Here is a 27,917-nt window from a genome sequence, read left to right on the forward strand (position 1 = left end):
TCCCTCACCTCTGGCAACACCAGTCTATTCTCTGTATCTATATGAGTTTGGTTTTCTTTTCTTTTTATTTATTATTTATTTATTTATTTATTGTGAGGAAGACCAGCCCTGAGCTAACATCTGCCAATTCTCCTCTTTTTTTGCTGAGGAAGACTGGCCCTGGGCTAACATCCATGCCGATCTCCCTCCACTTTATATGGGAGGGAGACTTGACCAGCAGTGTGTCGGTGCGCGCCCAGGATCTGAACTGGCGAACCCCGGGCAGCCGCAGCAGAACGAGCACACTTAACCACTTGCGCCACCAGGCCGGCCCCTGGTTTTCTTTTAGATTCCACATATAGGTGAGGTCATATGGTATTTGTCTGTCTTTCTGATTTATTTCTCCTATCATAATGCCTTCAAAGTCCATCCATGTTGTCATAAATGGCAAGATTTCATTCTTTTTGATAGCTGAATTATATTCCTCTGTGTGTGTGTGTGTGTGTGTGTATCTCCCATTTTCTTTATCCATTCATCCGTTGTTGAACACTTGGATTGTTTCCATGTCTTGGCTATTGTAAGTAATGCTGTATTGAACACGGGAGTGCATATATCTTTTTGATCTAATGTTTTTGTTTTCTTCGAATGAATACCCAGAAGTGGAATTGCTGAATCATATGGTAGTTGTATTTTTAATTTTTTTGAGGAACCTCCATACTGTTTTCCATAATGGCTGCAGCAATTCACATTCCCACCAACAGTGCACCAGGGTCCCATTTTCTCCACGTCTTCGCCAACGCTTGTTATTTCTTGTCTTTTTGATAATAGCCGTTGTCCATCTCTTATTGATAATTTTAAATTTGAAATTGTCTGAACTATTCTTAATCTTTTACTTTCCATATGGATTTTAGATCAGCTTGTCTAATTTCATGACAAATCCTGTTACATTTTGATTGGAATTGCATTTAATTTACAGATTAATTTGAGGATAATTGGTATCCTTACAATATTATGACTTAGTAAGTATGAACACAGTGTATCTCCTCATTGGGTTTTCTTTTATGTCTTGCAACAAAATTTATGATTTTCTGCATATTGGTATCGTGCAGATTTTATTGTATTTATTCTTAAGTGCCTTACAGTATTTATTTTACTAATAGGGTCACTTTAAAGATTGCATTTTATAATTATATAGGAACATAATAGATTTTAAAAATTAATCTTATTTTAACAAACTGCCGAACTCTTATAAGAAGCTCTTATGTAGAATTCTCTGGAATTTTTCTGTGTAGGCAGTCATATCTTCAAATAATACTATTTTGCTTTTTCCTTTTCAAAACCATATACTTCATATTTCCTTTTCTTTTTTTACTGTACTGGCCTGGACACCTGACCCAATGTTGACTAGCAGTGATGATATTGGGCATCTTTGTCTTGTTCCAGTTTTTAAAGGGAAGGTGGCTTATATTTTACCATAATTGTGAAGTTTGCTCTATTTCTCAGTTAAGGACATTCCCTTGTTTTTGTAGGTTACTAAGATGTTTTTGTTTGCTTCTTTTCCATAAGTGGATGTTGTTGACTTTTATCCAAAGCTTTTTCCACTTTGCCTTATAATTCAATCATTTCTTTCTTTATACATTTTGAGCTTATATTAAGAAGTGGACATAAATCTATAATTATATTTTCCTGGTGTGTTCATCTTTTTATCATCTCTTTATCCCTTTATCTTTAATAATGACTTCTAGTTTAAAGTCTATTTTGTCTGATGGTAGTATAATGAGCTTTCTCTTGGTTGTCATTTGCTTTTCCTTGCAGTCTTTGTGTCTGTATGTTGTAGGCCTCTCTCTTGATCAATGCTGGATTGTGTGTCTTTTAAAAGACATTCAGGGGCCAGCCCCAGTGGCCTAGTGTTTAAGTTTGGCATGCTCTGCCTTGGCAGCCTGGGTATGGTTCCCGGGCACAGACCTACGCCACTCATCTGTCAGTGGCCATTCTGTGGTGGTGGCTCACATACAAAATAGAGGAAGACTGGCAACAGACATTAGCTCAGGTTGAAGCTTCCTCAGAAAAAAAACAAAAAAAAAGACATTCAGTCTGATAATCTCTTTTTACCGTTAATTATCAATGTTTGGATTTTTGGTACTATCTTATTTTAAGCTCTTTGTCCTGCCTTTTCCATGTTTTCTCCTAGGTCAAACTAGTTTTCTTTATTTCCTGTTTTTACCCCATTTGTTTGGAAAAAACCTATTTTTTCCCCATTGGTAGACTCAATTCTATTCTTTCGGTAGCCTCTCTTAAAATTTTACTGTGCACTCTAGCCTTAACAAAGTCCACAGTTATCACCTCTTTCTTTCTTCTGAGCCGTTCAAGGACCTACCTACACTTTCACTCTCATTATCCCCTTTCCATCTCAGGTGCTGCTGTCTGGTGTTTTGGTTCCACCTTAACTTTCCGATTTATCATTATTATTGTTGTGTTATGCAGTTACTGCCTGCTCATATTTACTCCCATATTTGCCAATTTCTTTGTTTACCTTTTCTTCTGGCATTTTCTTTCTGGGTTTAATTTCCTTCTTCCTGAAGTACCTTCTTTGGTATTTCTTTCAGAAAGGACTGTTAATGTTAAACACACTGTCATTTTTCTGAAAAAATGTCTCTACTTTCTCTTAACTCTGAGTGATAATTTAATTAGATAGAGCAGCTGCTACAGTCCTCTCCCACATCCCCCTGACCTTAACTCTTCATGTGTTTCTCCCAGACTGCCAGAGTCTGCACCTCTGTGTCTGAGGGCCGGAAGTGTTGGGAGTCAATGCCCCCAGGAGCAGCCCTTGACAGTTAATGACCGTGTAGGTGTAGGAATACCCCTGCTCTCGTGACCCAAGAGTGGGATAGTCCTGAGCCTTTCCCCCAGACTTTCCTCCTGGGAGCAAGTTCCGTTGCCCACATGCTGGCTGGCTTCATAAACATCTTTTATTGGCTGCTTTCCCTTCCCACATCACATCCTCACTTCCCTGCCGGTGTTTCCTGCTCTCTCAAATAAGTTATCTGCATTAAAACTCTCCGGGCCTGCTTCTGGGGGCATTCAGGCTAAGACCTGTATATAGAGATCTATACTGAAGGACACGTTCTCAGCCCTCCTCTTCTCGGTCTGTCACGTTTCTTAACACGTCTCTCATTTTGTCACCTCCTTCTCCCTCTGAATAATTTACTCAGCCCTATCTTCCAGCAAATTTTTCTTCAGAAATATCGGGTGTTTGTATTTGAATTTTTCAATTAATTTACTACTTATTTTCCTTTCTAAAAGTTTCTTTTCAAGTCGTCTTGTTCTTTTCTAATGATGTCTTATTCTTTTATGTTTTCAATTCCTGCTCTTTAGTCTATGATAATTTTAAACGCAGTCATTTTTTCATCTCTATCTGATCATTTTATTATCTGAAGTTTGTGGGGAATCTAATCCCACTTTCAGCTGTGACTGCCTATTCTTGCTCATGGGGATTGTTTTCTCAAGAGTTTTAAAATTTGCGAATTTGAATTCATCCACTGGAGAGCTTTATCTGTGGGTATCATATGTGGCCTGGGAAGAAGGTTTGTTTTTTAGTTGGTTTGTGTTTGTTTGTGCCAGGAACCCCACGTACTGGCCTAAGACTAATACCGGCATCAACTTCTCAGCTTGGGAGCTCCCAGAGCGCGTGGTAATCTCAATTTGAACCTTAAACCTGCAAGAGTGCAGGCCCATGGCTACACATTCTAGAGAAAGACTCAGTGTCCCCACCTCCAAAACACATGGAGACAGACACGTTCCTTATCTTCTGTGTTGGTGGCTGGATCTTTTTCATGGCCTACCCATTGGAAGGTGGCTCCCTTCCAGGGTGTCAGCTTTATGCAGGAGTCTCCTCCAGCTCTCTGCCTGGGTCAGGCCCAAGCCTCATGTCCTGCCCTTGCAAGGCTTGGCCTCAAGCCTGGAGGATACCCAGACTCGCTAACCCTGTGGGCCCGCACTGCTTCCTGCTCACTTGAGTCCCTCTTCCTCCTTGATCCTTGGAGATATTCATTATTTTCCTCCCAGTTTAGCTGGGCACTTAAAGAACATTTGTCATATTTAACATAGCATTTCAAGTTATTTTGTAGTGGATGGATTTTCAGGTTATCTAGTAAAAAGAAAACAGCTGGAAATGGAAATCCTTAAGTGCCTTTTCTACTATATCATGCTAATTCTGCCTCTTCTACCATTTTCTTTCTTGGGAACATTTGTCTTCCTCTGCTGGAGTGGTAGAGTGTGAGGTATGTGGGCGGGTAAGTGGGGAGGTTGGGGACATATCATTTCCCAAAGTCTTAGGGCAGGTGGTATGAATGGAGAAGCAATGAGGTGGGCTTCCTTACCTGAATATGGCTCAGGCTGCCTGTCATAGTGCCTGGAATCCCACCATGAGAGGCACCTTCTTCCCTTATTTTATCAGCTACCTCTTTTAGCAGGAATTAGTTTCGAAGATGACATTGAAAATTAGGCTCTTGGGAATTGGAGGTTGGGAAAAAGGATTGGTGTGTGTGTGTGGTGTGGTATATGTGTGTGGAGTGTGATGTGGAGTGTGTGTGTACGTGTATGAGGTGTGTGTATGTGTGTGTTGTATATGTTTGGTGTGTGTGTATGTGTTGTGTGTGTGGTGAGTGTGATGTGTGTGTAGGGTGTGTGTATGTAGTGTGTATGTGTGGTGTGTCTGTGTGGTGTGTATGTGTGTGAATGTGTGGTGTATGTGGTGTGTGTGTATATGTGTGTGTGGTGTATGTGTGGTGCATGGTATACGTGTGTGGTGTATGTGTGGTGTGTGGTGTGTGAGTAGTGTGTGGTGTGCGTGTGTGTGGTGTATGGTGTATGTGTGTGGTGTATGTGTGGTGTGTGGTGTGTGAGTGGTGTGTGGTGTGTGTGTGGTGTATGTATGTTGTGTGTTGTGTGTGCGTGTGTGTGTGTGTGTGTGTAAGGTCAGGGGAGGAGTCAGGGCACGAGAAGTGGGTGAAGAGTCCTTGGGAGGAGTATTAGAGTCACACCATCCCAGCCACCATTTTACGAAGGCCTGGACTTGTGACCAGGCTCCCCACCTCTAACTGGTCCTTTAACCCCAGCCAGGACCAAATGGACTGTTGTTGTCAGGGGCCAGGACCAGATCATTCACACCTAGTGTGGACAGGAGGCATGAGTTCTCTCCTTCCTCTAAACGTGGCTGCTGAATTGGCTCAGGTTGAGGTGTTTTCCAAACTTCCCTGGGGTCTGGCCTTGAAAGCCGGATCCCGAAGCTGTGTTGATTTGGTCTGGATTCCCGCCTGGCCTGGAGCAGCCTGCCCAGCACAGCCAGCATTCCTGGCCGTCCCTGTGTGGGGATTCTGTGTGGGGACGGCTGGGACCTGGTGTGGGGTCATGGAGAGCAGGCAACTCCTCATGGCAGCTGCTAGGAGGTCTCCCACCAAACCCTTCAAAGCCTTATCGGCTTGGAGGTACTTCTAATACCATTTCCGTCCATTGTTTCCTCTTGGTAATCAAGAGGAGGCCAGTCCCCTGTTGTGGCAGCTCACAGCTATTGTGGTGGGGAAAAGGGGGGGTGGCGGACGTCACAACTTGGGCTTTATCTCCCCCGGCTGCAGGGAGTCTGCAGGCCCTGGGTCACTCAGCAGCAGGACAGTCCAGGGCTGCAGCAGCCCCATCAGCCGCAGCAGTTGCTGGAGAGCATGGCCTAGGGCTGGCGGCACCACCGTGCAGCCACAGCTGAGTGTCCCTTGGAAACCTGGACATCCCTGCAGCCCCCATTTGCAGAGGAAGGTACGGTCTTTTGGGAGGAGAGCTGGCTCAGTTGTGGGAGAAGACGCAGGACTGATCCCTACCCCTGGCGCGCTCTGTCCCCGGACTAGGAGGGCTTTGTTCGAAGGGTGATTCAAAGCCAGGGGCCATCCTAATGCCCCCTCCTCCACTTGCCTCTGGGGGGTCCTGTGGCTGCTTCTGTTCCTGCTGGGGCTTCACTGCTGGTAATACTTGACCAGACAAGACTGGAACCAGCTTTGCCCTCACCTCTGGGTACCTTCTGGGAGCAGCCTGATGTACCTGTGTGTTGGGAGGTTGGGGGAGAGGGGCATCTGCTTTGAGAGCAAGACTGGCCATATGACATCAAAGTGTTCCTTCCACAGATATATAATCGGTTGGATTTGTCTCTCCTTTGTTTGGCTGAGTGGGGCATTGTGTAGGAAAGGAGTAACTCCCAGTGAATCTCAGGTGACAACTTCTTCACTTAATTTAGCAACCTTTAGCAGAGGCACTAAGGGACTTGGGGTGCGCTCTGCCAGCCAGAGTCAACTGTCCCTTTCTGGGGGACCACATAGTGGGGAACCTTGCCTGGGCCCAGGGCAGCTAGACTCTTGCCTATTTATCAGATCAACTCAGCAAACATTGCCTGAGCACCTCTTGGGTGCAGGGCACCATGCTAGATGCTGGGGATGAGATGAGCGAGGCACCCACGGAACACTGCAGGTGACTGACCAGCAAACCGTGGTCTAATCCATGGTTCCTGAGTGTTCTGTAAGTCTGGGTGTTGGTGGTAGGAACAGAAGCATAAGACGGTTCCCACTTCTCAGTTTGCTGCCAAATGTGGAAGGATGAAGAGGCAGGAGGGAATTAGGTGGGCATCAGCTCTCAGCTGCTGTGGGAGAGCAGGGAAATGAGAGGTCAGGCTGGCCTGGAGGCATATAGAGGAGCAGGCAGAGCTTTCCACCTCTGTCCTGGCTCTGGGACTGCTGTTTGGGGAAGGGGGCCTGGGGTCCTGGCTCACAGTGATTGTTACTCTTGGGCCGGGCCCTGGCCAGGGGCTTTTTTGGGGGACCAGCAGTCAATGTTCAAGGGGCAAATGGGGGTCGATCTTTTCTCTGGCTTTAAAAAAAATGTTCTTCCCACTTACACACGGACAGTAGCACGTACCAGCAGCCATCTACGTGCGCAGTGATCACAGCTCATTTCTCCTGCTTCTCTGCAGATGATTCCTGCCAGGCTTGCGAGGGTGCTGCTTGCTCTGGCCCTCACCTTGCCAGGTAGGTACCAGAGTGCTGCCACTTTTCACTCCTGCCCCAGCGCCATTGGGAACAACCCTCTTCCAGGAATCAGCAGGTGTGTCTGGAGCTCACCTGTGTGCCCAGCGCCATGTTAGGCTCGTGGTGGGCCTGCCAGAGTCGCTGGTTACCTCTTTAATTCCTCTTATGAAGGTTCTGCAGAGCCCTCTGCCCTTGACTTGTATTCCTCAAGGAGAAGGTGCCTGCAAATGTCTTCTCCGATTGGGGAATTAGGAAGCATGAGGGCCACACAGAACAGTCCTATATGATGGGAATGGAGGATGGAGAAGGAATCCAAGACTTGGATAGATTATTGGCTTTAGAAGGGATTGTGGAGGTCATCTAGTTGAACCTCCCCTAGTATGGATGAAGAGACTGAGGGTCAGAGAGGAAAAATGACTGCTCCAAAGTCACACAGAGCCAAGATCAGAGGTTAGTTTTCCTGAGTCCCAGGCCCACTCTCTTTCACTGCACTACACTGCCTTCCTTCCCTGGCTGAGATTCTGAGTCTGTGAATGCCAGGAGGGATCCTTTACTGACCCTCTCCTGTCTCCACTTAGACCACTCAGGCCAGCAGCATCCAGCCTGCTGCTCACAGGTTAGTCTGGGGCAAAAATGTACATTTGTCACAGCCTCTGCATCTTCCTACTAGGTGGGTCCTGTGCCAGGGGATCCAGAGAACTTAGACATTTATGCTGTGGCTCCCCACCTACCAGCACGCACACACACACACGCGCGCGCACACACACACACACACACACACACACACACATACACACACACAGTATGCGGGTGGCAGGAGGGTCCCCTTGGAGTTAGCATGTGACCCTGTAGGAGTTAACATGTCACGGATTCTCTGTGTCAGGCACACAGGCTGATCTGTTTAGAATTTAATCTATTCAAGATATATTAGTAGATTAATGTACAAGGATGCTCGTTAAAATCTCTTTATATATCAGAAAATTTGGAAAAATGCTAAGAACCTAACAATAGGGGGCTATACTATAACACATTTAGATGCAAAATATAATGCAGCCGCTCAAAATCATGTTTTGGAAGTATACACAATGGTATGACCAATTCTTTACAATATGTTGAGAAATAAACAGGTTACAAATTGTATGGGATGATCACAAATTGGTAAAAAATCCTTAATTGTATATATGCTGTAAAATAGAACAGAAAGATAAACACTATAATGTTAACTCTAGTTATTGCTAAATGTTGATAACAGATGATTTTAACTTTGTATTATTCTTCCATATTCTCCAAATTTTCTATAATGAACTTGTATTATGTTTTAAATCAGTAAGTAAATGTCGTTAAAAGTAATAGATTTCCTGAAAAATGGTTTCTCCATTATTGCAATGAGTCCTGGCTCATATTTGGGAGCTGAAAGCAACAGCCTGAGTCTTGTTTAGGATGGAAAGTACTTCCCCGTAGCCCAATTTCTATCAGACATGGCCTCATTTCTATAAGGCTGGAGTGGTTTGGGCTGGTGGTCTCAGCTGTGCTCACCAGTGGCCTCTCCCTACAGGGACGCTTTGTGCAGAAAGGACTCTTGGCAAGTCATCAATGGCCCGATGCAGCCTCTTCGGAGATGACATCATCAACACCTTTGATGAGAGCATGTACAGCTTTGCTGGAGACTGCAGTTACCTCCTGGCTGGGGACTGCCAGAAACGCTCCTTCTCGCTTGTTGGTGAGTCCCGGGCACTGCAGGGAGGAACTCAGAGTCGGGGGACCAGCTGAGCTCAACCCTGGTGCGACGGGTGGGAAGGTGCAGGGCTTGGGGGAGGTTTCCTATTCTTATGACCACCGTGACTGAGCTTGAAGTTCCCTGCCGAGAGCATGGAGAGGAATGGCCTTTCCATGACACACGGCTTCCCTCCGTGGGAGCCTGGTGGGATGGAGAGAGTCTTCATGCTTCTTCAGTGGTTGTGTCCATTGCTCTGAGTCCAGACAACACTCTGGAACTCTGAAGCATCAAGAGAAATGATGAACCAGAAGGTGCAAACTCCTAGCAAAACTCCTAGCAAAAGGGAAGGATCGTTGTACTTTCTTGGTGGAATTCAGAGTATCTAGCTGATGTTGAGCGTCTCCTGTGCTCCTGGAAAAGTGCTGGTACTGTGCCCATGTTACCCCTGCACTCCCACAGCAGCTCTGAGATGTAGGGACAGGTGCAGTCACCCCTGTTTCACAAATGAAGAGCCAAAGCCCAAGGAAATTGTATGATCCTCCCAAGGGCTGACAGATAATAAAAAGAGGAGCTGGATTTTGATCCTGGGCTTCTCAGGTTGAAGGAACTTTCCTGTGTGCCAAGGAGAGAGGGCACTTTCCAAGGCGGGGAGTGGGGCTGGAGGCGGTGATGGAAAATTGTGGTTTGGTGACCTTCACACTCTAACAATTAATCAGATGTGTGTGGTGTGTGAGGGAGGGATGCTTCAAAACCTACAAAGGTGGGATTCTTAGCCTTGGGGAGTTGAGATGGCAGTGGACAGAACCACACTGCTAAAGCAAAATTTTTCATGGCGCTGTTAAAGACAGTAAGGCAGACTTTATTCAACAGGGACCATTGCAATAGTGGGGTTTGCAGTAGGGGAGAAAGACGGGGCTCCACTCCGTATAGAACATGGAAAGTGGGGATTTATAGCCAAGGAGCAGGGTGGGGGTCAGTGGATGGGAAACGACTAAGAGGAAACACTAGAGGTAGTGGAGATTCTGGTAAACCGACTTGACAGGATTCTTGCTGAAGATAGGCCAGGGGGATAAGGTTTTGAGGGTGGGTGTGAGGAATTTGATCAGATAATGAGGCTGGGGGATTTTTATTAAACTGACCCAGCAGGATTCTTGCTAAAACTGGACTAAGCAGGCCAAGGACAGAGCTAAGGTGGGACCTAATCGAGAAGAGGGCTCAGAGGAGCCAGACTCAGGTTTGGTCAAGGAGAGAGTCTTCGTCAACACCCAGACCCTTATGTGAGATGCAGGCAGTAGGGCTCTTGGGGTTGTCACTCTATCACTCACCAAGGCTGGATGCAGCATCCTCTGTGTCCAGCACTGGGCTAGGCTCTTCTTGGGAGCTGAGGGAGCTGTCTGCTGGCTATAGCTGTGAGGTTCTTCTGCTTTCTCGGCTGCCCCCTTATGCCATCTTCCCTGCCTGACCTGCCTCTGCTGGAAAACCTATCACAGTGTGACTTCAGCGGCCTGAACTTCAGTGGACTGCCATTTTTCCTCCTCCTCCGTGAGTCCCTCAAGGGTGAAGACCACATCTCATTCATCCTTGTCTCCTGGTGCTTAGCTCACTGGGGTCTCTGTCAACACTGAATGGGGGGATCCATGAAGCTCGGTGCTCTTCTGAACTGAAGAGCTGATTTCATGAAAAGCATGGTGTGTGAGCAGTCTTGGGTGAGGGGTTTTGTTTGGGCAGAGAGGACAAGGGAGGGGCTCCATGCAGTGGGGACAGTGTGAACAAGGGGAAGAGGCTGGAGGGAGCGTATGTTCATTCCACGCACCCAGTGGCGAGGTCAGTGTGGCTGGAGCAATGGTTCTCAAACTCTAGCATGCATCAGGGTCACCCAGAGGGCCGGGTAATAACAGATTGCTGGGCTCCACCCCCAAAGTTTCTGCATCAGTGGAGCTGGAGTGGGCTTGAAATGTTCATTTCTAATAAGTTCCCAGCTGATGCCGATGCTGCTGGTTTGGAGACTAAACACTGAGAAGCACAGGGCTGGGGAACAGTGGGACGTCAGGCTGGGTCATAGAGTGAGGTTGATAGTGCAGCGTCCTGTGGTCTGATGGGTGAGTTTGTTTCTCGATTCAGCAGGCCCGGAGGAGGTAGTGCAGAGTCTTGTGCAGTGGGAAGGCTCAAGAGGGAGTTGCTACTTTACCAAGATGATCCCGAAAGGGAGAGAGGCGGGAGGCAGGCTGGCCTTGGCCATGCTAACCAGACAGGAGGTGAAAAGGACCAGAGACATGCTTAGGGCCTGAAAAAGTGAGGAAGCTATTCTGGACGCTGAACTTTGGGGACCCTCCTTGCTTCAGAGGCAGCAGCTGGGGAGAAAAAGCACCCCTTCACCTCCCCTGGGAAGCTGAAGACTCAGCTCCTCCCACCTCAGGTGGCTCCAGTGTTTAAGTGGAATTCTTCACCTTAAAATCATAGTGGAGATGACACAGACCCTCTATTTGAGATGGCTCTGGGCGTGTCAGTGGGAGGCTTGGGAGTGACAGGAGGAAGACTTTGAAAGAAGAAGTAGTGATACCCTCTCCACACCATGGCTTTGGGCTTCAATGGAGTTTCCAGGGAAGGCACCCTATGGAGACACTAGGGTGCCCTGGAGGGGGTTACTGTCTCTATCCGTGATCTGTTTTAGCTCAGCTCTGCTGCAAACTCCTTATCCCAGAGATGGGTTTGTAAACAGCATGTAATGAAATCTTAGTACCAGGCACAGAGTTCATATTGTGGGCTCAGGGGGTTGAGATGTACTTTGGAAAAGCCCCCTCCCCCTACTTAAGCCGAACTCTGGACCCCTCCCTGCTTAAGGGTAGCCTTCGCCGACAGGGAAACAGGCTGTGCTGGTGCCTCTGGGCTGTCACTGTCACCTCCTCCATGAAGCCTTCCTGACCAATCCAGGCCTGTCCAATATTGGGCTCATCAACTTGTGCTGATGGCCTATTTTTCATCCCATAGGACCTGGTGGCTCTGCCCCAGCAGGAAACGGAGGCATAGAAACAGCCAGAGTTGGAGTCAGAAAACTGTGCTCTGGTCTCTGCTCTCCCTCTTCACTGAGTGTCCTTAGGGAAGTCGCAGTGTCTCTGGGCCTCCATTTCCTCATCTTTAAAATGGAGATACTGTGAGGGTGAAGGGAGATGCATTATTTGCAAATGTGAAGTGTTACCTACACCTCGTGATTGACAGCAGCTGCCTTGACACAGGATGTCCACTTGCTGGATGAGAATGTGGTGGACACAAGAGGCTGCTGGGCCCTCGGGGGCGTTCCCATCAAGGTCAGGGTAACACCCCCAACACATCCATGCAGGTTTGCACCTGAGGCCTGGCCTCTGTGGCCATCCTTTCCCGGGTTTCAGTGGTTGAGGAGGAATTGTGGGGCTGTCAGGCCCCTCTGTTTCAGAGCATCTCAGTGGGACCCTGCACGGGTCATTAGTCTTTTCTTGTGACAACTTGCTCTCGTCAAGTGTCAGTCTTCTGGCAAGTAACTGGCCTAAACCAGGCTATGGATCAGCCACACTTTAATGTAGATTGGTTTAATTCCCACCAAAAATCGTGCTGCTAACATCAGAGAGAATATGTGGCACATTTTTCTGGTTTTGGTGGTGGTGGTGGAGGGTGTTGGGAGGAGAGGAATAATCCGAGGAGGCTGGGCCTGGGGAGGGTGGGCTGGCGCTGCTGCTTCAGGGGCCTGAGGCACTGAGGCCAGGGCAAGGGGTCCAACAGGCTTGCACCCCGAAATTCTGGTTCCGCACATGTGATTGTGTCCTTGCGCACACCTCTGCTCCATTGTTCTCCAATGACATCCTGTTTTCTCGTTACTAAACCACAAATTCACATTCTTTTTTGAGTGCCTTTGGACCTTGTTCACATCCTGGGTAAAGTGTTTATGTCTGAGCACGAAGGACCACCTGCTACAAAGGGAAGGCCCCTTTCCTTGATCCCGGCTCCTGGTCAGGCTGGCTCCAGGGTCGTGTGTCAAGGCTACGGGTCTCCTAGCCCACCAGCACGGGGACCGGGGAGAGACGGTGGGAGTCCTGGTGCCCCTGCTTGGAGAGACTGCTCTTCCTAAGCCACGCGGCAGGATCTGGCCCCAAACCAGCGCAGAGAGAGCCATAAACAACCAACAACACGCTGAGTCACTTCCCCAGCCGGAGCCTTAGCTTCCATGTCAGTAAATGGCGCCTTCAGACCAGATTGCTGTTTCTCAGTGTCTGGATGATGTTCACTTGTATGAGAATCACAGGGGTGGAGGGTGAGAGCGTTCGTTAGAAATGCAGATTAGTGAGTTTTACTTCCTAAAGTTGGAGAACGCACCCAGATCTGACCCTGGTTCCAGCAGTGGGCCTGCTTCTCGCTCCAACCCTTGGGGGAAGGCCTTACCCCTTCACTTAGGGCCTCAATCACTGACTCCAAGAGCCCAGGCGGGAGTCAGGGTACGGGGGAGAGCTTCCCTTGTTGGCTCTGGCCTTTCGGGTGAACACCCAGCCCCCCTTTTCCTGCAGTTACAGGAAGTGCTAACCTGCAGGTCGGTGGAGTGTGGGAGTCCCTCCCCACTCACTGACAATTTCTAATGGCTTGTCTTCCTAATGGCTGCACGTCATCAGATTCCCCACTGAGTTCTGCAGGGAGGGAATGAAACAAATAAAATATGAGGCTAATCTGGAATTCTCCCTGCATTAGTGGCTGACAGAATCCAGAGCACTCAGATGCCCTGTAAGCCAGCTTTGTGTTGTGAAAGGAGATTTGGACTTGGAGCCAGAAAATCGAGTGTGGGCTCCGCCCCACGTTAGTGATGTAAACAGTAGTTCTCAGTGGGGTGACTTTTCCCCTAGAGAACATTTGGCAGTGTCTGGAGACATTTTTGAGTTGCCACAACTGGGGGGTGGGGAAGATGCTACTGGTACCTGGTTAGTAGAGGCCAGGGATCTGCTAGTTATCCTACCTGCATAGAATGGCCCCCACAACAAAGGGGTATTGGCCCGAAATGTCGATAGTGCCAAGGTGGAGAAATCCTGTTGTAAACTTAGGCCTCCGTTTCTCCATCTGTAAATGGAATCAGCCTAGATTGGTGTTTTTCAAACTGAGTGACAACCTATGGGTCCTAAAGTTAGTTTAATGGTTGTAAGCAGCATTTAAAAAATTAAATTAAATGGATAGACTAGAAGACATCAGAAAGTATCAGAGTGCGCAGCATGTGGGAAGGGTCAGCACTGTTATGTGAGATGTGTGAGTGCATGCAGACTGGGTCATGAAGGAAATTATGTTTTTACTCCGCTTTCTGCAAAAAGTTTTAAAGCCACTTATTTAGCTGATCTCCAAGACCCTTTGTGCTGCCGTAGTATGTTTTTCTGAGTTGAAGACTTCTCCAGGACACTCTTCCAGAATCCGCTTGCCGCCCCCTGCCTTGGATGTGGATTGACTGCCTTAGGACCTCCCTCAGCCGCCCAGGGTCAGGAATTCCATAGGCTCCTTGCAGTTCAGTCCTCACTAAGGGTCCCAGTCCCCGTCCCCCTGCCCCTAGACAGGTGATGACCCTGGGCAGCCAGCCCCACCTCTGCTGACAGGGCCACTGCCTCACATAGCACTTGGCTCTGGGTGCCCCCCAGCAGGCTGCCTCCTTGGCTTCCTAACGCTGATATCTCATGGGACCACACAGAGCCAGCCCTTCAAATGCTTAGACAGCACCTGCTCTGAGTCCCAGCCCTGTCATCAATCACTAGCTCTGTGACGATGGACATATTTCCCCGAGCATCAGCTACCTGAGTGGACCCAAGTCCCAGGGTCTGTAGGGTCAGGCTGCCCTCTTCATTTACTTGAAAAGGGCAGGGGCTGCCATGTACCCCACACAGGGGGCTCCGTCTCACATTCTCCTGCTTCCCTCTTGTTGGACTTTCTGCTTCTGCTGAATTCTTGGCTTGTCCAGCCTTGCAGGCCTTACCTTTGAACCTTATAGTGATGGTGACCTCTGTATTTCCTATGGCACTTACTCAGCTCTGCCTGCCAGGGAACAGGAATGAGTGACTGTTTATATGGTTTTACATCCTTGAATGCCTTGAAGAGCTCTAGATCTGCAGCTGCATGGCGGTGACTCACCCCAAGCTGCCTGGTTGCATCCAAAGCATTCCCTCCCCACCCTCCAGCCACATATACCACCCCCCGCCCCCCCACCGTCCGACTTGTTCTCATGCACCCTTTCTGAATCCCCATGAGGGGAGGGAGAGCCTGCAAGGAGAGGCACACAGGGATGCCTCTCCTGTTTCCAGGAAGGAGACACCTTTGGCTTAGAGATGACATACTGGTTGGGTTACCCAGCAAAGCAGGGGCCAAACCACCCGTCCATCTGCTCTGTGAGACTGGGGCTGGATGGGAGGGAGAATCACACTGATGAGGAGATGAGTTCTGTAGTCATAAGGGACCCAGAGACCTTGACCTCGTGGGCTCATTGTACATCCCCTCCAGCAGGCGAGGTGGGCGGGTGAGTGGAGTCGGCTTACTCAGTTTGGGGTGTGATGCTCAGTGTCGGCCCCAGGAGAGGGCGAGGAAGGGTTTGGTCTTTGATCCACTGCGAAAGCCCAGGGGCTGGGAAGGCTCCTGGGAGGGACTGCAAACTGGAAGTTGGTGCCACGCTGTACCATTTGTTTGTTTTTCAACATTTTATTATGGGAATTTTCAAACATACAGAAAAGTTGAAAGAATAGGGCAGTGAGCCCTCATATACCTCTCACTTGGATTCTGCCCTTAACATTTCACTGCTTGTCTGATCACTGCTCTATCTTGTTCTGTTTGTTTTTCTTTGGCTAATTTCTTGCTGTTAGACAGTTCGCTTAACTTTTTAAGGATTCGCTTGTTCTAAGTGAAGGTGCAGAGCAGGCAAGCCTTCTCAGTCAAATGGGACAAAACCCCATAGCTTGGTTGGCATCTCCTTTCCTCCTGACCGTGCTGGTCTAGAGCTCTGCAGAACATGGGTTGTGGACTGTGGGTGGTCTGTGGGCCTTTTCTAGTGGTCTCTGAGCTGCTAAGTTTATGGTTCAAGACTGTTCTTAGAATGGGCTAGTTTTTGACATATGATGGCCCTCACTGAAATCTCAGCAGAAACAAGTCTATTTTCTGGCTCATTCTGGTTGGTTAGGAGTGTGTGTGTGTGTGTGTGTGTGTGTGTGTGTGTGTGAGAGTGTGTGTGCATGTACCAGGTGGTTGCTGTCCTCCAGCAGTCTCTGTCCAGCTCAGGCCCCCTCTCAGGGGGCTGTGACTCTGCTGGGCTGTGACTGAGGCGGCCCTTTCCTTGGTTCTCTTTATCAGTGGCCCCAGCCGTGGCAGCAGTACCTCACGTCAACAAACCTTCCCTAGTCTCCTGGACTCAGTTCCACAGACATTCTTGCCTTCTCTTTGCTGAGGGTCTGGAGCCCACTCCCCTGACCCTCCTAGGAGAAGGCACATTTACTCATTTCCAAGATTAACCTTTCCACCTGGGTCCTAGGCCACATTTCTTCAGGAGCCCTAGGCACTCTGCCCCCACATCTGATTCCTCTTTCTCCAGCATCTTCCATCTCTGTCTTCACTGGCTGCTCTTCATCTTCCCTATTTCCATCAACTTCTCAGTCTCAAAGGCTTGAGACTCCAATTACACTGTTCCTTCTGGTGACTTCATCTCTTATGGCCTCTCAGTTATCTTTGAATATCAGGGGCCCAGCACAAGCACCAGTTCTCAGGGACTAGCTGTGGGATTGTTGAGTCTTCATAATGCTGCAAAATGGGTCTCTTGCCTGTTTTGCTGCTTTCACGTCAACTGCCATCACCGTTGTCCCTGTGTTCGCTCGTCACAACTGGACCATTGTCAGAGACTATTTTATCATATGTTTGGCTATTTAAACGTCTCTAATGGCAACACTGATCATTTATTGCATCCTTATTAAGGTCCCCCCATGAAATGAGGCACTTTACCTACAGTATCTTCAAACTTCTCCCAGAGAATCAAATTCAGTAAACTGAGGTGGGACTCATGAATCTCCACTTTAAACAAAGAGCCCAGGGTCTCTGATTTAGGCTGTCCTAAGACAACGTTTTATAATGCTGATCTTATCTTTATACTTAGATTGTAAACTCCCAGATGGAAGGGTCATGCTTTTACATTTTTCTTTTGAGAAATATAAGAGAATACTAGAGGGCTATGTATCCAGAGGGCACTCAATAAATATTTTTAGATGAATGGAAAGATGAGCGAGTAAATGAGACTTTTGGGGAGATTTTTATTGCCCATTTGTTTTTTGGGGGAGTTTTTCACTGAGATAATCTTGTAGTGCTAATGATTATAAATAAATTTATGAAATTTTGGGGGGAATAATCACCACTGCTGACTCTTTTCTCTTTCAGGAGACTTCCAAAATGGCAAGAGAGTGGGCCTCTCTGTGTATCTTGGGGAATTTTTTGACATCCGTTTGTTTGTGAATGGTACTGTGCTGCAGGGGGACCAAAGGTAAGTCAGAAGCCCAGAATGTCCAAATTAGAAAGGACCCTGGGGATCCCCCTTGCACATACCCCTTGTTTCTCAGGTGAAGGAGCTGGGGCCCAGAGAAGGTAAATGCGCCCAGAGGAAGCCAGCAGCTGAACCCTGTAGAGTGAGGTTGGGGTTGAAGGTGGGAGGGACACCCAGAAAATGCATGGAAATTTCACTTTCTGAACTTGTCCTTGTCCCTCCAGCGTCTCCATGCCCTATGCCTCCAAAGGGCTCTATCTAGAAACTGAGGCTGGGTACTACAAGCTGTCCAGTGAGGCCTATGGCTTTGTGGCCAGGATCGACAGTCGCGGCAACTTTCAAGTCCTGCTCTCGGACAGACACTTCAACAAGACCTGTGGGCTGTGTGGAGACTTCAACATCTTTGCTGAAGATGACCTTAGAACTCAAGAAGGTAAGTTTATGTGGGATGCCATTTCTCTAAGGCGTTGTTATGCTTGTGACTTCCCTGCTCACAAACCTTCACTACCACTCCTGCTCTGGCATTCCAGCCTCCCCATGACTCACCTCAACTTATCCTGCCAACCGAATCTCTTAGCATTCCAGCTCACTGCCTAGACCTCTGCCAAACCTGATCTTGGAGCTCCTTAAACTTGACTTGGTTCAACTTTGAATTTTCCATAGCAACTCATGCATGGTAGATAGTTGGCAAATGCTGGATGGTTTGAACAGACCCTCCTGAGCCACTACAATGGAACTTTATGGATGAAATCGATAAAGGGTGGTCCTCAACACTGCCCCAAAAGGCCAGTTTGTGTGTGTGTGCATGTGTGTGTTCACGAGCAATATAAGGTAATATGGACAGTGAGAAAACCACTACTAATCTTTAGTCCTCTTTTGATAATTTCAGTTACATAATCATTTAATTAGTGATGCTCTTTGCAAAAGCTGTACATGTGTATGTAAGTTATCCTTCTTCATTTTGACCTAACTATTCTCTGATTAAGGGGTAAATGTGTAGAGAAGCAGTTGACCATTCCTTTCATTGGATTGTACATGTTAGAAAATAGTAAGATCATTTGTTTCTGTCTTCTCCAGCACTGATTTCTCCAACTTTTTATTGTCCAACATATAAATTTAGGGCTATAAATTTTCCTTAAATATTACTTTAGCTGTACCATACCAATTTTGATATGTAACATATTTTCATTTTCATTCAGTTCTACGAATTTTCTAATTTCCACTTTAAGTTCTTCCTTAATCTATAAAATGTGTTTAAAATTTCCAAATGTTTAGACTTTTTAAAGTTACCTTTTGTAACTAAATTGATTTCTAATTTAAATTAGAAATTTGGGGATATTTGTTTGTTGCCTGGTGCATGATCTTTTTTGCAAATTGTTCTATGTATGCTCCAAAAGAATTTTTCTCTTGACTGCTGCAAGATTCTATTTATACCTGTTGAATTGTTTCTTAATTGTGCTATTCAAATCTTCTATATGTTAACTACTTTTTCGTCTGCTTCATTTACCATTACTAAGACAGTTGTTTCCAATTTTTCTACAATTGTGGTGAATTTGTCAATTTCCTTGTGAAATTCTGTCAAGTTTTGCTTTATATATATTGAGCCATTGTTATTAGATTTTAGAGATGTCAAATCTTTCTGGTGAATTGTTTCTTTTATGTAACAACTCATCATTTTTAACAATGCCTTTTACCTCAAAAGCTGTCTGATATTAATATAGGTACTACTTCTTTCTTTGGTTAGTGTTTGCTTAATATATATTTTTTTATACTTTCAACCTTTCTGTGTGGTTTTCTTTCAGATGCGTCTCATGAAAGTAGCACACAGCCAGATTTTATTATTATTATTACTAATATTATTATTAGTGAGGAAGATCAGCCCTGAGCTAACATCTGATACCAATCCTCCTCTTTTTGCTGAGGAAGACTGGCCCCAAGCTAACATCCGTGCCCGTCCTCCTCTACTTTATATGGGACGCCGCCACAGCATGTCTCCACAAGCAGTGTGTCGGTGCGCGCCTGGGATCCGAACCAGCGAACCCTGGGCCGCCACAGCAGAGCTCACACACTTAACCGCTTGCACCACCAGGCCGGCCCTATTATTATTATTTTTTAAATCAGATTTATTGAGGTATGATTTACATACAGTAAAATTCACCCTTTCAGTGTATAGTTCTATGAGTTTTCACAAAAATGTAGAACCATGTAAGTACCACAATCAATCTATAGAACAGTTTCATCATCCCCAAAATTCCTGTGCCCCTTTGTAGTCGACTCTCCCCTAACTCCTAGCCCTGGTAGCCACAGATCTTTTTTCTGTTCCTATTCCTGTTCCTATTACTATTCTATTCCTATAGTTTAGATTTTTCCAAAATTCACAGAAATGTAATCATACAATACTTAGACTATTTTGCCTTTTAAGTCTGGCTTCTTTCACATAACGTACTTCACTAGGGATTAATCCATGCAGTTGAGTTGATATCGTTCCTGGTTGTTGTTGAGGGGTAACACCACAATTTGTCCATTCACCAGTGGAAGGACACTTTGTTGTTTCTAGTTTTTGTCAATTACGAATAAAGCCTCTATAAATATTCATGTATAGGTTTTTCTCCTCCACTTCAAAAGTTGTGGGAAAATACACATAACATAAAATTTACTATCTTACCCACTTTTCAGTGTGCAGTTCAGTGACATTAAGTACATTTACATTATTATGAAACCATTGCCACCATCCATCTCCCTAACTCTTTTCATCTTGCAAAATTGAAACTCTATACCCATTAAACAGTAACTCCCCATTCTCTTCTCCCTCCAGCCCCTGGCAACCACCATTCTACTCTCTGTCTCTATGATTTCTGACTACTCCAAATACTTCATATAAGTGGAATCATATAGTATTAATCTTTTTGTGACTGGTCTGTTTTACTTAGGCTAATGTCCTTACAATTCATCCATGTTATAGTATATGTCAGAATTTCTTTCCTTTTTGTGGCTGAATATACATTATATGTAAGTACCACATTTTGCTTATCTGTTCATGCGTTGATGAACACTTGGGTTGCTTCCACGTCTAGCTGTAGCGAATAATACTGCTATGAACATGGGTGTACAAATTTCTTTTCAAGATCCTGTTTTCAATTATTTTGGTTATATACCTAGAAGAGGAATTGCTGCATCATAGGGTAATTCTATTTTTAATTCTTTGAGGAACTGCCATACTGTTTTCCATAGCTGCTCTGTCATTTTACATTTCACCAGCAGTGTACAGGGGTTCCGACTTCTCATATCCTTGCCAACACTTTCTATTTTCTGATTTTTTGATAGTTGCCATCCTAACAAGTGTGAAGTGGTATTCATGTGTAGGTTTTTGTGTAGACATATGCTTTAAATTCTCTGGATAGATATCTAGGAGTGGAATTACTGGGTGGTATGACAAGTGTATGTGTAACCTTATAAGAAACTGCCAAACTGTTTTCCAAAGTGGCTGTATCATTTGCATTTCTACCAGCAATGTTTGAGTTCTGGTTGCTCTTTATCCTTGCCAGCATATGAAATTGTCACCTTATTTTTTTTTATTTTAACAGGTTTAATAGATGTGTAGTAGTATCTCATTATTATTATTTTAATGTAACCTAATCTTTTCTGTTTTCTTACTGTAAAGGTTTGCTTCTTTTCATTCATTTTATACTAAATTGTGTTGTTAATGTATTTGGATTTGTATTAACCATCTTATTTTGTGCTTTCTACTGTTACTGCTTTTTCTATGCTACTTCTTTCCTTCCTACTCTCACTGCCCCACCTTGTTTGAATAACCACTAAATTTGGCATTATTATTATAGTTTACACAATCAGTGCTTCTTTAGATATGTCTTCATGTTTAACAGGGTCATAATTTCTCCTTTCATCTTTCTCTTTTTTCTAGGTTCAATTTCAATTTTTCTAAAAAATTTCCCTTAGCAGTTCCTTCATTCAGGGTCTGGTAGTGATAACTGAAACAAACACTCCATCATTCTTATACGATACTTTAGCTAGGTATAGAATTCTAGAGCGTCAGTTATTTCTCACAGTACTTTGAGAATGCTATTCCATTACTGCTGTTGAGACGTATGCTGTCAGTCTAATTGTTATGTCTTTGCAGATAAGATGTCTTTTATCTTTATGTATAAGTCATCTATTTGTTTTTGGTACTCTGAAATTTCCCTATGCTGTGCCTAGGTGTGAGTTTTATTTTCATTATCTTGCTTGAGACTTATTATGATTCTTGAATCTGATGATTCTTATCTCTCAACAGATTTAGAAAAATTTCAGTCATTTTCTCTCTGTCTATTAGACATGATTAGATATTTTTATCCCATTCTTTTTTTTTCTCTTTACTTCCATTCTTCTCTCTTTAGCTCTCTTTTTTTGCTTTTTGGGTAGTTTGCTTAGATCAAGAATTGTGCTCATGCTGGCTAGTGAGAACCAATTGTGTGCATCTTTTCCAACTCTGCATTCAGTAATGTCATGTTGGTAATATGAAATTGGCCAGGGTGGGAGTATTTATACCATGGAAATTAGCAAATCCTACAAATCAGGGCTTTGCATTTCTCCCAGAGAGCTGGCTTATCAGCACATCACTACTGAGATCTATCTTCTAGTTCACTGGTTCTCTCTCAACTCTGTGTAATTGATAGATGATGCCTAATCCAGTTGAGTTTTCCTTTTATTTCATTGACTATATTTGTAATTTTAGAAGATAAATCTGGCTCTTTTTCAACTCTATTATTTTTTTCTTGTCAAGTTCTTTTATCAAGTTTCAATTTTTTTTTGGTTTTGTATTTTTATTTATTTTTTATTGAGGTCACATTGGTTTATAACATTATATAAATTTCAGGTGTACATCATTGTATTTCAACTTCTGTATATACTACATTGTGTTCACTACCAAAATTCTAGTTTCCATTCATCACTGTACACATGTGCCCCTTTATCCCTTTCTCCCTACCCCCATCCTCCTTCCCGTTTGGTAGCCGCTAATCTATTCTCTGTATCTATGTGTTTGTTTGTTTATCATCATATATGAGTGAAATACTACAGTATTTGTCTTTCTCCGTCTGACTTATGTTGCTTAGCATAATATGTCAAGGCCCATGTTGTCGCAAATGACAAGATTTCATCTTTTTTATGGTTTAGTAGCATTCAATTGTATATATATCTGTGTATCTCACATTTTCTTTATCTATTTTTCTGTCAGTGGGCACTTAGGTTGTTTCCTAGTCTTGACTATTGTGAGTAACGCTGCAATGAACATAGGGGTGCATATATCTTTTTGAATTAGTGTTTTTGTGTTCTTTGGATAAATAACCGGAAGTCAAATTACTAGATCATATGGTAGTTCTATTTTTAATTTTTTGAGGAATCTCCATACTGTTTTTCATAGTAGCTGCATCAATTTACGTTCCCACCAGCAGTGTACAAGGGTTCTCTTTCCTTCACATCCTCTCCAACACTTGTTATATCTCGTCTTTTTAATAATAGCCATTTTGATGGGCGTGAGGTGGTATCTCATTATGGTTTTGATTTGCATTTCCCTAATTATTAGTGATGTTGAACATCTTTTCATGTGCTTGTTGGCCATCTGTATGTCTTCCTTGGAAAAACATCTGTTCAGATCCTCTGCTCAGTTCTTAATTGGGATTTTTGGATTTTTTTGTTGGATTGTATGAGTTCTTTATATATTTTGGATATTAACCCCTTATCGAATACATGATTTGCAAATATCTTCTCTCACTTGTTAGGTTGTCTTTTCGTTTATGGTTTTTTTTGCTGTGCAGAAACTTTTTAGTTTGATGTAGTCTCATTTTTTTTCTTTTGTTTCCCTTGCCTAAGGAAACATATTCAAAAAGTTACTGCTAAGACCAATGTCAAAGATTGTACTGCCTATATTTTCTTCTAGAAGTTTTATGGTTTCAGGTCTTACATTCAAGTTTTTAATCCATGTTGAGTTAATTTTAGTTTATGGCGTGAGATAGTGGTTTACTTTCATTCTTTTGCATGTGACTGTCCAGTTTTCCCAGCACCATTTATTGAAGGGACTTTCCTTTCTCCATTGTATGTTCTTGGCTCCTTTGTTGAAAATTAGCTGTCCATACATGTGTGCTTTTATTTCTGGGCTCTCAATTCTGTTCCGTTGATCTGTGTGTCTGTTTTTCTGCCAGTACCGTGCTGTTTTGAATTCTAAAGCTTTGTAGTATATTTAGAAATCAAGAATTGTGATGCCTCCAGCTTTGTTCTTTTTTCTCAGGATTGCCTTAGCTGCTCAGGATCTTTTGGTGTTCCATATAAATTTTAGGATTCTTTGTTCTATTTCTGTGAATAATGTCATTGGAATTTTGATAGGGATTACATTGAATCTGTAGATTGCTTTAGGTAATAAGGATATTTTAACCATGTTAATTCTTCCAATCCATGAGTATGGAATGTCTCTTCACTTCTTTGTGTCTTCTTCGATTTCTTTCAATAATGTCTTTTAGTTTTCAATGTACAAGTCTTTCACCTTCTTGGTAAATTTATCCCTCGGTATTTTATTCTTTTTGTTGTGATTGTAAATGGGATTGTATTCTTGATTTCTTTTCTTGTTAGTTCTATGTTAGTGTATAGAAACGCAACCGATTTTGTATGTTAATTTTTTACCTTGGAACTTTACTGTATTTGTTAATTATTGCTAATAGTTTTTTGGTGGATTCTTTAGAGTTTTCTATTTATTAAATCATGTCATCTGCAAATGACAGTTTTACTTCTTCCTTTCCAGTTTGAATTCCTTTTATTTCTTTTTATTGCCTAATTGTTCTGGCTAAAACTTCCAATAGTATGTTGAATAAGAGTGGTGAGAATGGGCATCCTTGTCCTGTTCTTGATCTTAGAGGGATAGCTTTCAGTTTTTCACTGTTGGGTGTGATGTTAGCTGTGGGTTTGTCATATATGGCTTTTATTATGTTGAAGCACTTTCCTTCTATACCCATTTTATTGAGATTTTTTTTTACCATAAATGGTTGCTGAATCTTATCAAATGCTTTCTCTGCATCTATTGAGATGATCGTGTGATTTTTATTCTTTATTTTGTTAACGTGGTATATCACATTGATTGATTTGTGAATGTTGAACCATCCTTGCAGCCCTGGAATAAATCCCACTTGCTTGTGGTGTATGATCCTTTTAATGTATTGTTGCATTTGATTTGGTAATATTTTGTTGAGGAATTTTGCATCTATGTTCATTAGTGATATTGGCCTGTAATTTTCCTTTTTTGTTTTGTCCTTGTCTGGTTTTGGTATCAGGGTAATGTTGGCCTCGTAGAATGACTTCGGAAGTGTTCTATCTTCTTTAGTTATTTGGAATAGTCTGAGAAGGGTAGATATTAAACCTTTTTTGAATGTTTGGTAGAATTCATCAGAGAAGCTGTCTGGTTCTGGATTTTTGCTTTTTGATTACTGTTTAAATCTTTTTACTTGTGATTGGTCTATTCAGATTCTCTATTTCTTTTTGATTCAGTTTTGGAAGGTTGTATTCTAAGAATTTATCCATTTCTTCTAGGTTATCCAATTTGTTGGCATAAGGCTTTTTGTAGTATTATCTTATAATCCTTTGTATTTTTGTGGTGTCTGTTGTAATTTTTCCTCTTATTTTTGATTTTATTTATTTGAACATTTTTTTTCTTAGTGAGTCTGGCTAAGAGTTTGTTAATTTTGTTAATATTTTCAGAGAACTGGCTCTTAGTTTTATTGATCTTTTTAATTGTCTTTATAGTCTCTATTTCATTTATTTCCACTCTGATTTTTATTATTTTCTTCCAGTGATTTTGGGCTTTGTTTTTCTTCTTTTTCTAGTTCTTTTAGGTATAGTGTTAGGTTGCCTATTTGGGATTTTTCTTGTTTGTTGAAGTAGGTCTGTATTGCTATATACTTCCCTCTTAAAACCACTTTTGCTGCATCCCATAAATTTTGGTATATTGTGTTTTCATTTTCATGTGTCTCTAGATATTTTTCGATTTCTCCTTTGATTTCTGCATTGATCCAATAGTTGTTCAGTAGCATGTTGTTTAGTGTCCACATATTTGTGACTTTTCTATCTATTTTCTTGTAGTTGATTTCAAGTTTTATACCATTGTGGTTGGAAAAAATGCTTGATATGATTTCAATCTTCTTAAATTTATTGCGACTTGTTTTGTTTCCCAACATATGGTCTATCTTTGAGAATGTTCTATGTGCACTGGAGAAGAATGTGTATTCTGTTGCTTTTGGATGGAATGTTCTATATATATCTATTAAGTCCATCTGATCTAGTGTTTTATTTAAGGCCAATGTTTCCTTGTTGACTTTCTGTCTGGATGATCTATCCATTGATGTAAGTGGGGTATTAAAGTCCCCTACTATTGTTGCTGTATTGCTGTCAATTTCTCCCTTTAGGTCCGTTACTTTATATACTTTGGTGTTCCTACGTTAGGGGAATATATATTAATAAATGTTACGTCTTCTTGATGGAGTTTCCCTTTAATCATTATATAATGTCCATCTTTGTATTTTGCTATTTTTCTTGGCTTGAAGTGTATTTTGTCTGATATAAGTATGGCTACACTCACTTTCTTTCATTTGCCATTTGCTTGGAGTATCATCTTTCATCACCTCACTTTAAGCCTATGTTTGTCTTTAGAGCTGAGATGGATCTCCTGGATGCAGCATATTGTTGAGCCTTGTTTTTTAATGCATCCAGCCACTCTATGTCTTTTGATTAGTGAATTGAATCCATTTACATTTAGGGTGATTATTGATATATGAGGACTTAATACTGCCATTTTATCTTTGTCTTCTCATTGTTCTATATTTCCATTGTTTCTTTTTCCTTGTATTTTTTTTTTTTTGTGAGGATGATCGGCCCTGAGCTAACATCTGCGCCAATCCTTCTCTTTTTTCTGCTGAGGAAGACTGGCCCTGTGCTAACATCTGTGCCATCTTCCTCCACTTTATGTGGGATGCTGCCACAGCATGGCCTGACAAGCAGTGCATCAGTGCCCGCTTGGGATCCGAACCCGGGCTGCCAGCAGCAGAACGCGTGCACTTAACTGCTACGCCACGAGGCTGGCCCCATCTTTTTCCTTGTATTTCTGTCTGCTGTTTCAGTTTGGTGATTTTCTGTGATGTGTGTCTCTGTTTCCTCTTTTTTATGTTTCATGGCTCTGCTCTGAATTTTTGTTTTGTGGTTACCATGAGGTTTGCTTAAAAATTCTTATAGATGAAAGAGTCATTTACCTGTTGATAGCATCTTATCTTCATTGGCCTATGCAGGTTCCATCCTCTACCTCTTCCCTTTCTATGTTTTTGTTGTCATAAATCATCCCTTTTTGTTTTGTGAATTCATTACCAAATTGAAGTGGTTATAGTTATTTTTAATGCCATCATCTTTCCTGTTAACTTTTACTCTATAATTAAGTGTTTACTAAACTCTTCTGAAATAGAGTTGCAATTTTTGGATTCTGTCTATTTACCACTTTGTTCAAAGATTTGTATACCTTTGCCTTTTTGTTTCAGGTAGGAGAGCTCTTTTCAAGATTTCCTATAAGGCAGGTCTAGTGGCTTGAATTCCTTCAGCTTTTGTTTGTCTGGGAAAGCCTTTATTTCTCCTCTCACATTTGAAAGATAACTTTACTGGATAGAGTATTCTTGGCTGACAGTTTTTATCTTTCAATATTTTGAATATATCATTCTATGCTCTCCTGGCCTATAGAGTTTCTACTGAGAAATCTGCTGATAGCCTAATGGGTATTCCCTTGTAGGTTATCGGTTTTTTCTCACTGGTTGCCCTTAATATTCTTTGTGTGTCATTGACTTTTGACTGTTTTAATATAATGTGTCTTAGAGAAAGTCTTTTTGCATTGAGATAATTAGGTGTCCTATTAGCTTCACGTACTTGTATATCTAGTTCCTTCTCCAGGTTTGGGAAGTTCTCAGTTGTTATTTCTTTAAATAAGCTCTCTGTTCCTTTTCCCTCTCTTCTCTTTCTGGGGTACTCATTATCCTTGTATTGCTTTTCCTAATTGAATTGGATATTTCTCACAGAATTTATTCCTTTTTTAAAAATCTTAGTTCTTTCTCCTCTTCCACCTGAATCATTTCTAGATTTTTGTCTTTGAGCTCAATAATTATCTCTTCCATATGGTCTGCTCTATTTCCAACGCTTTCTATTTTAGTCATTTCATTTATTGAGTTCTTCATATCCAAAATTTCTGTTTTGTTCTTTTTCTAGAGTTCCAATTTCTCTTGTGAAGTACTCCTTCTTTTCAATAATTTTATTCCTGTGCTCATTGAACTGTCTTTCTGAGTAGCTCATTGAGTTTCTTCATGACAACTATTTTGAATTCTCTATCAGTTAGATTGCAATCTTCCATGACTTCAAGTTTGGTTTCTGGAGAATTGTCATTTTCTTTTTGTGTTACCATAATTTTTCATAGTGCTTGATGAGTTGCTTCTCTGCTGGTGCATCTGTAGTAGAAAACACATTTCTTATTTAGGTAAGGCTTTGTTTACTTTGATTCTGAGTTATTTCTGGTTGTATTTGAGAACCTGCACTTTCCACTCTCCACTGCCTCTGCCAGAGGTGTCATCAATGCCCTCATTGTGCT

At 43.2% G+C, this 27,917-nt stretch overlaps 1 protein-coding gene across 1 annotated transcript in view; it reads left to right on the top strand.

Annotated features, from left to right (window-relative positions):
• The first annotated feature begins 5,648 nt into the window (after positions 1-5,648).
• Positions 5,649-27,917, top strand: part of VWF (von Willebrand factor) — a 152,692-nt gene continuing 130,423 nt past the window's right edge. Inside the window, exons 1-5 of the mRNA XM_058559008.1 lie at positions 5,649-5,787; positions 6,989-7,043; positions 8,599-8,763; positions 17,161-17,263; positions 17,488-17,696. Coding sequence (XP_058414991.1) covers positions 6,989-7,043; positions 8,599-8,763; positions 17,161-17,263; positions 17,488-17,696 — 532 coding nt within the window. The 5' untranslated portion in view covers positions 5,649-5,787. The remainder of the gene's footprint in view (positions 5,788-6,988; positions 7,044-8,598; positions 8,764-17,160; positions 17,264-17,487; positions 17,697-27,917) is intronic.

The sequence above is a fragment of the Diceros bicornis genome, chromosome 17 (genome assembly GCF_020826845.1).
Source record: "Diceros bicornis minor isolate mBicDic1 chromosome 17, mDicBic1.mat.cur, whole genome shotgun sequence".
NCBI lineage: Eukaryota > Metazoa > Chordata > Mammalia > Perissodactyla > Rhinocerotidae > Diceros > Diceros bicornis.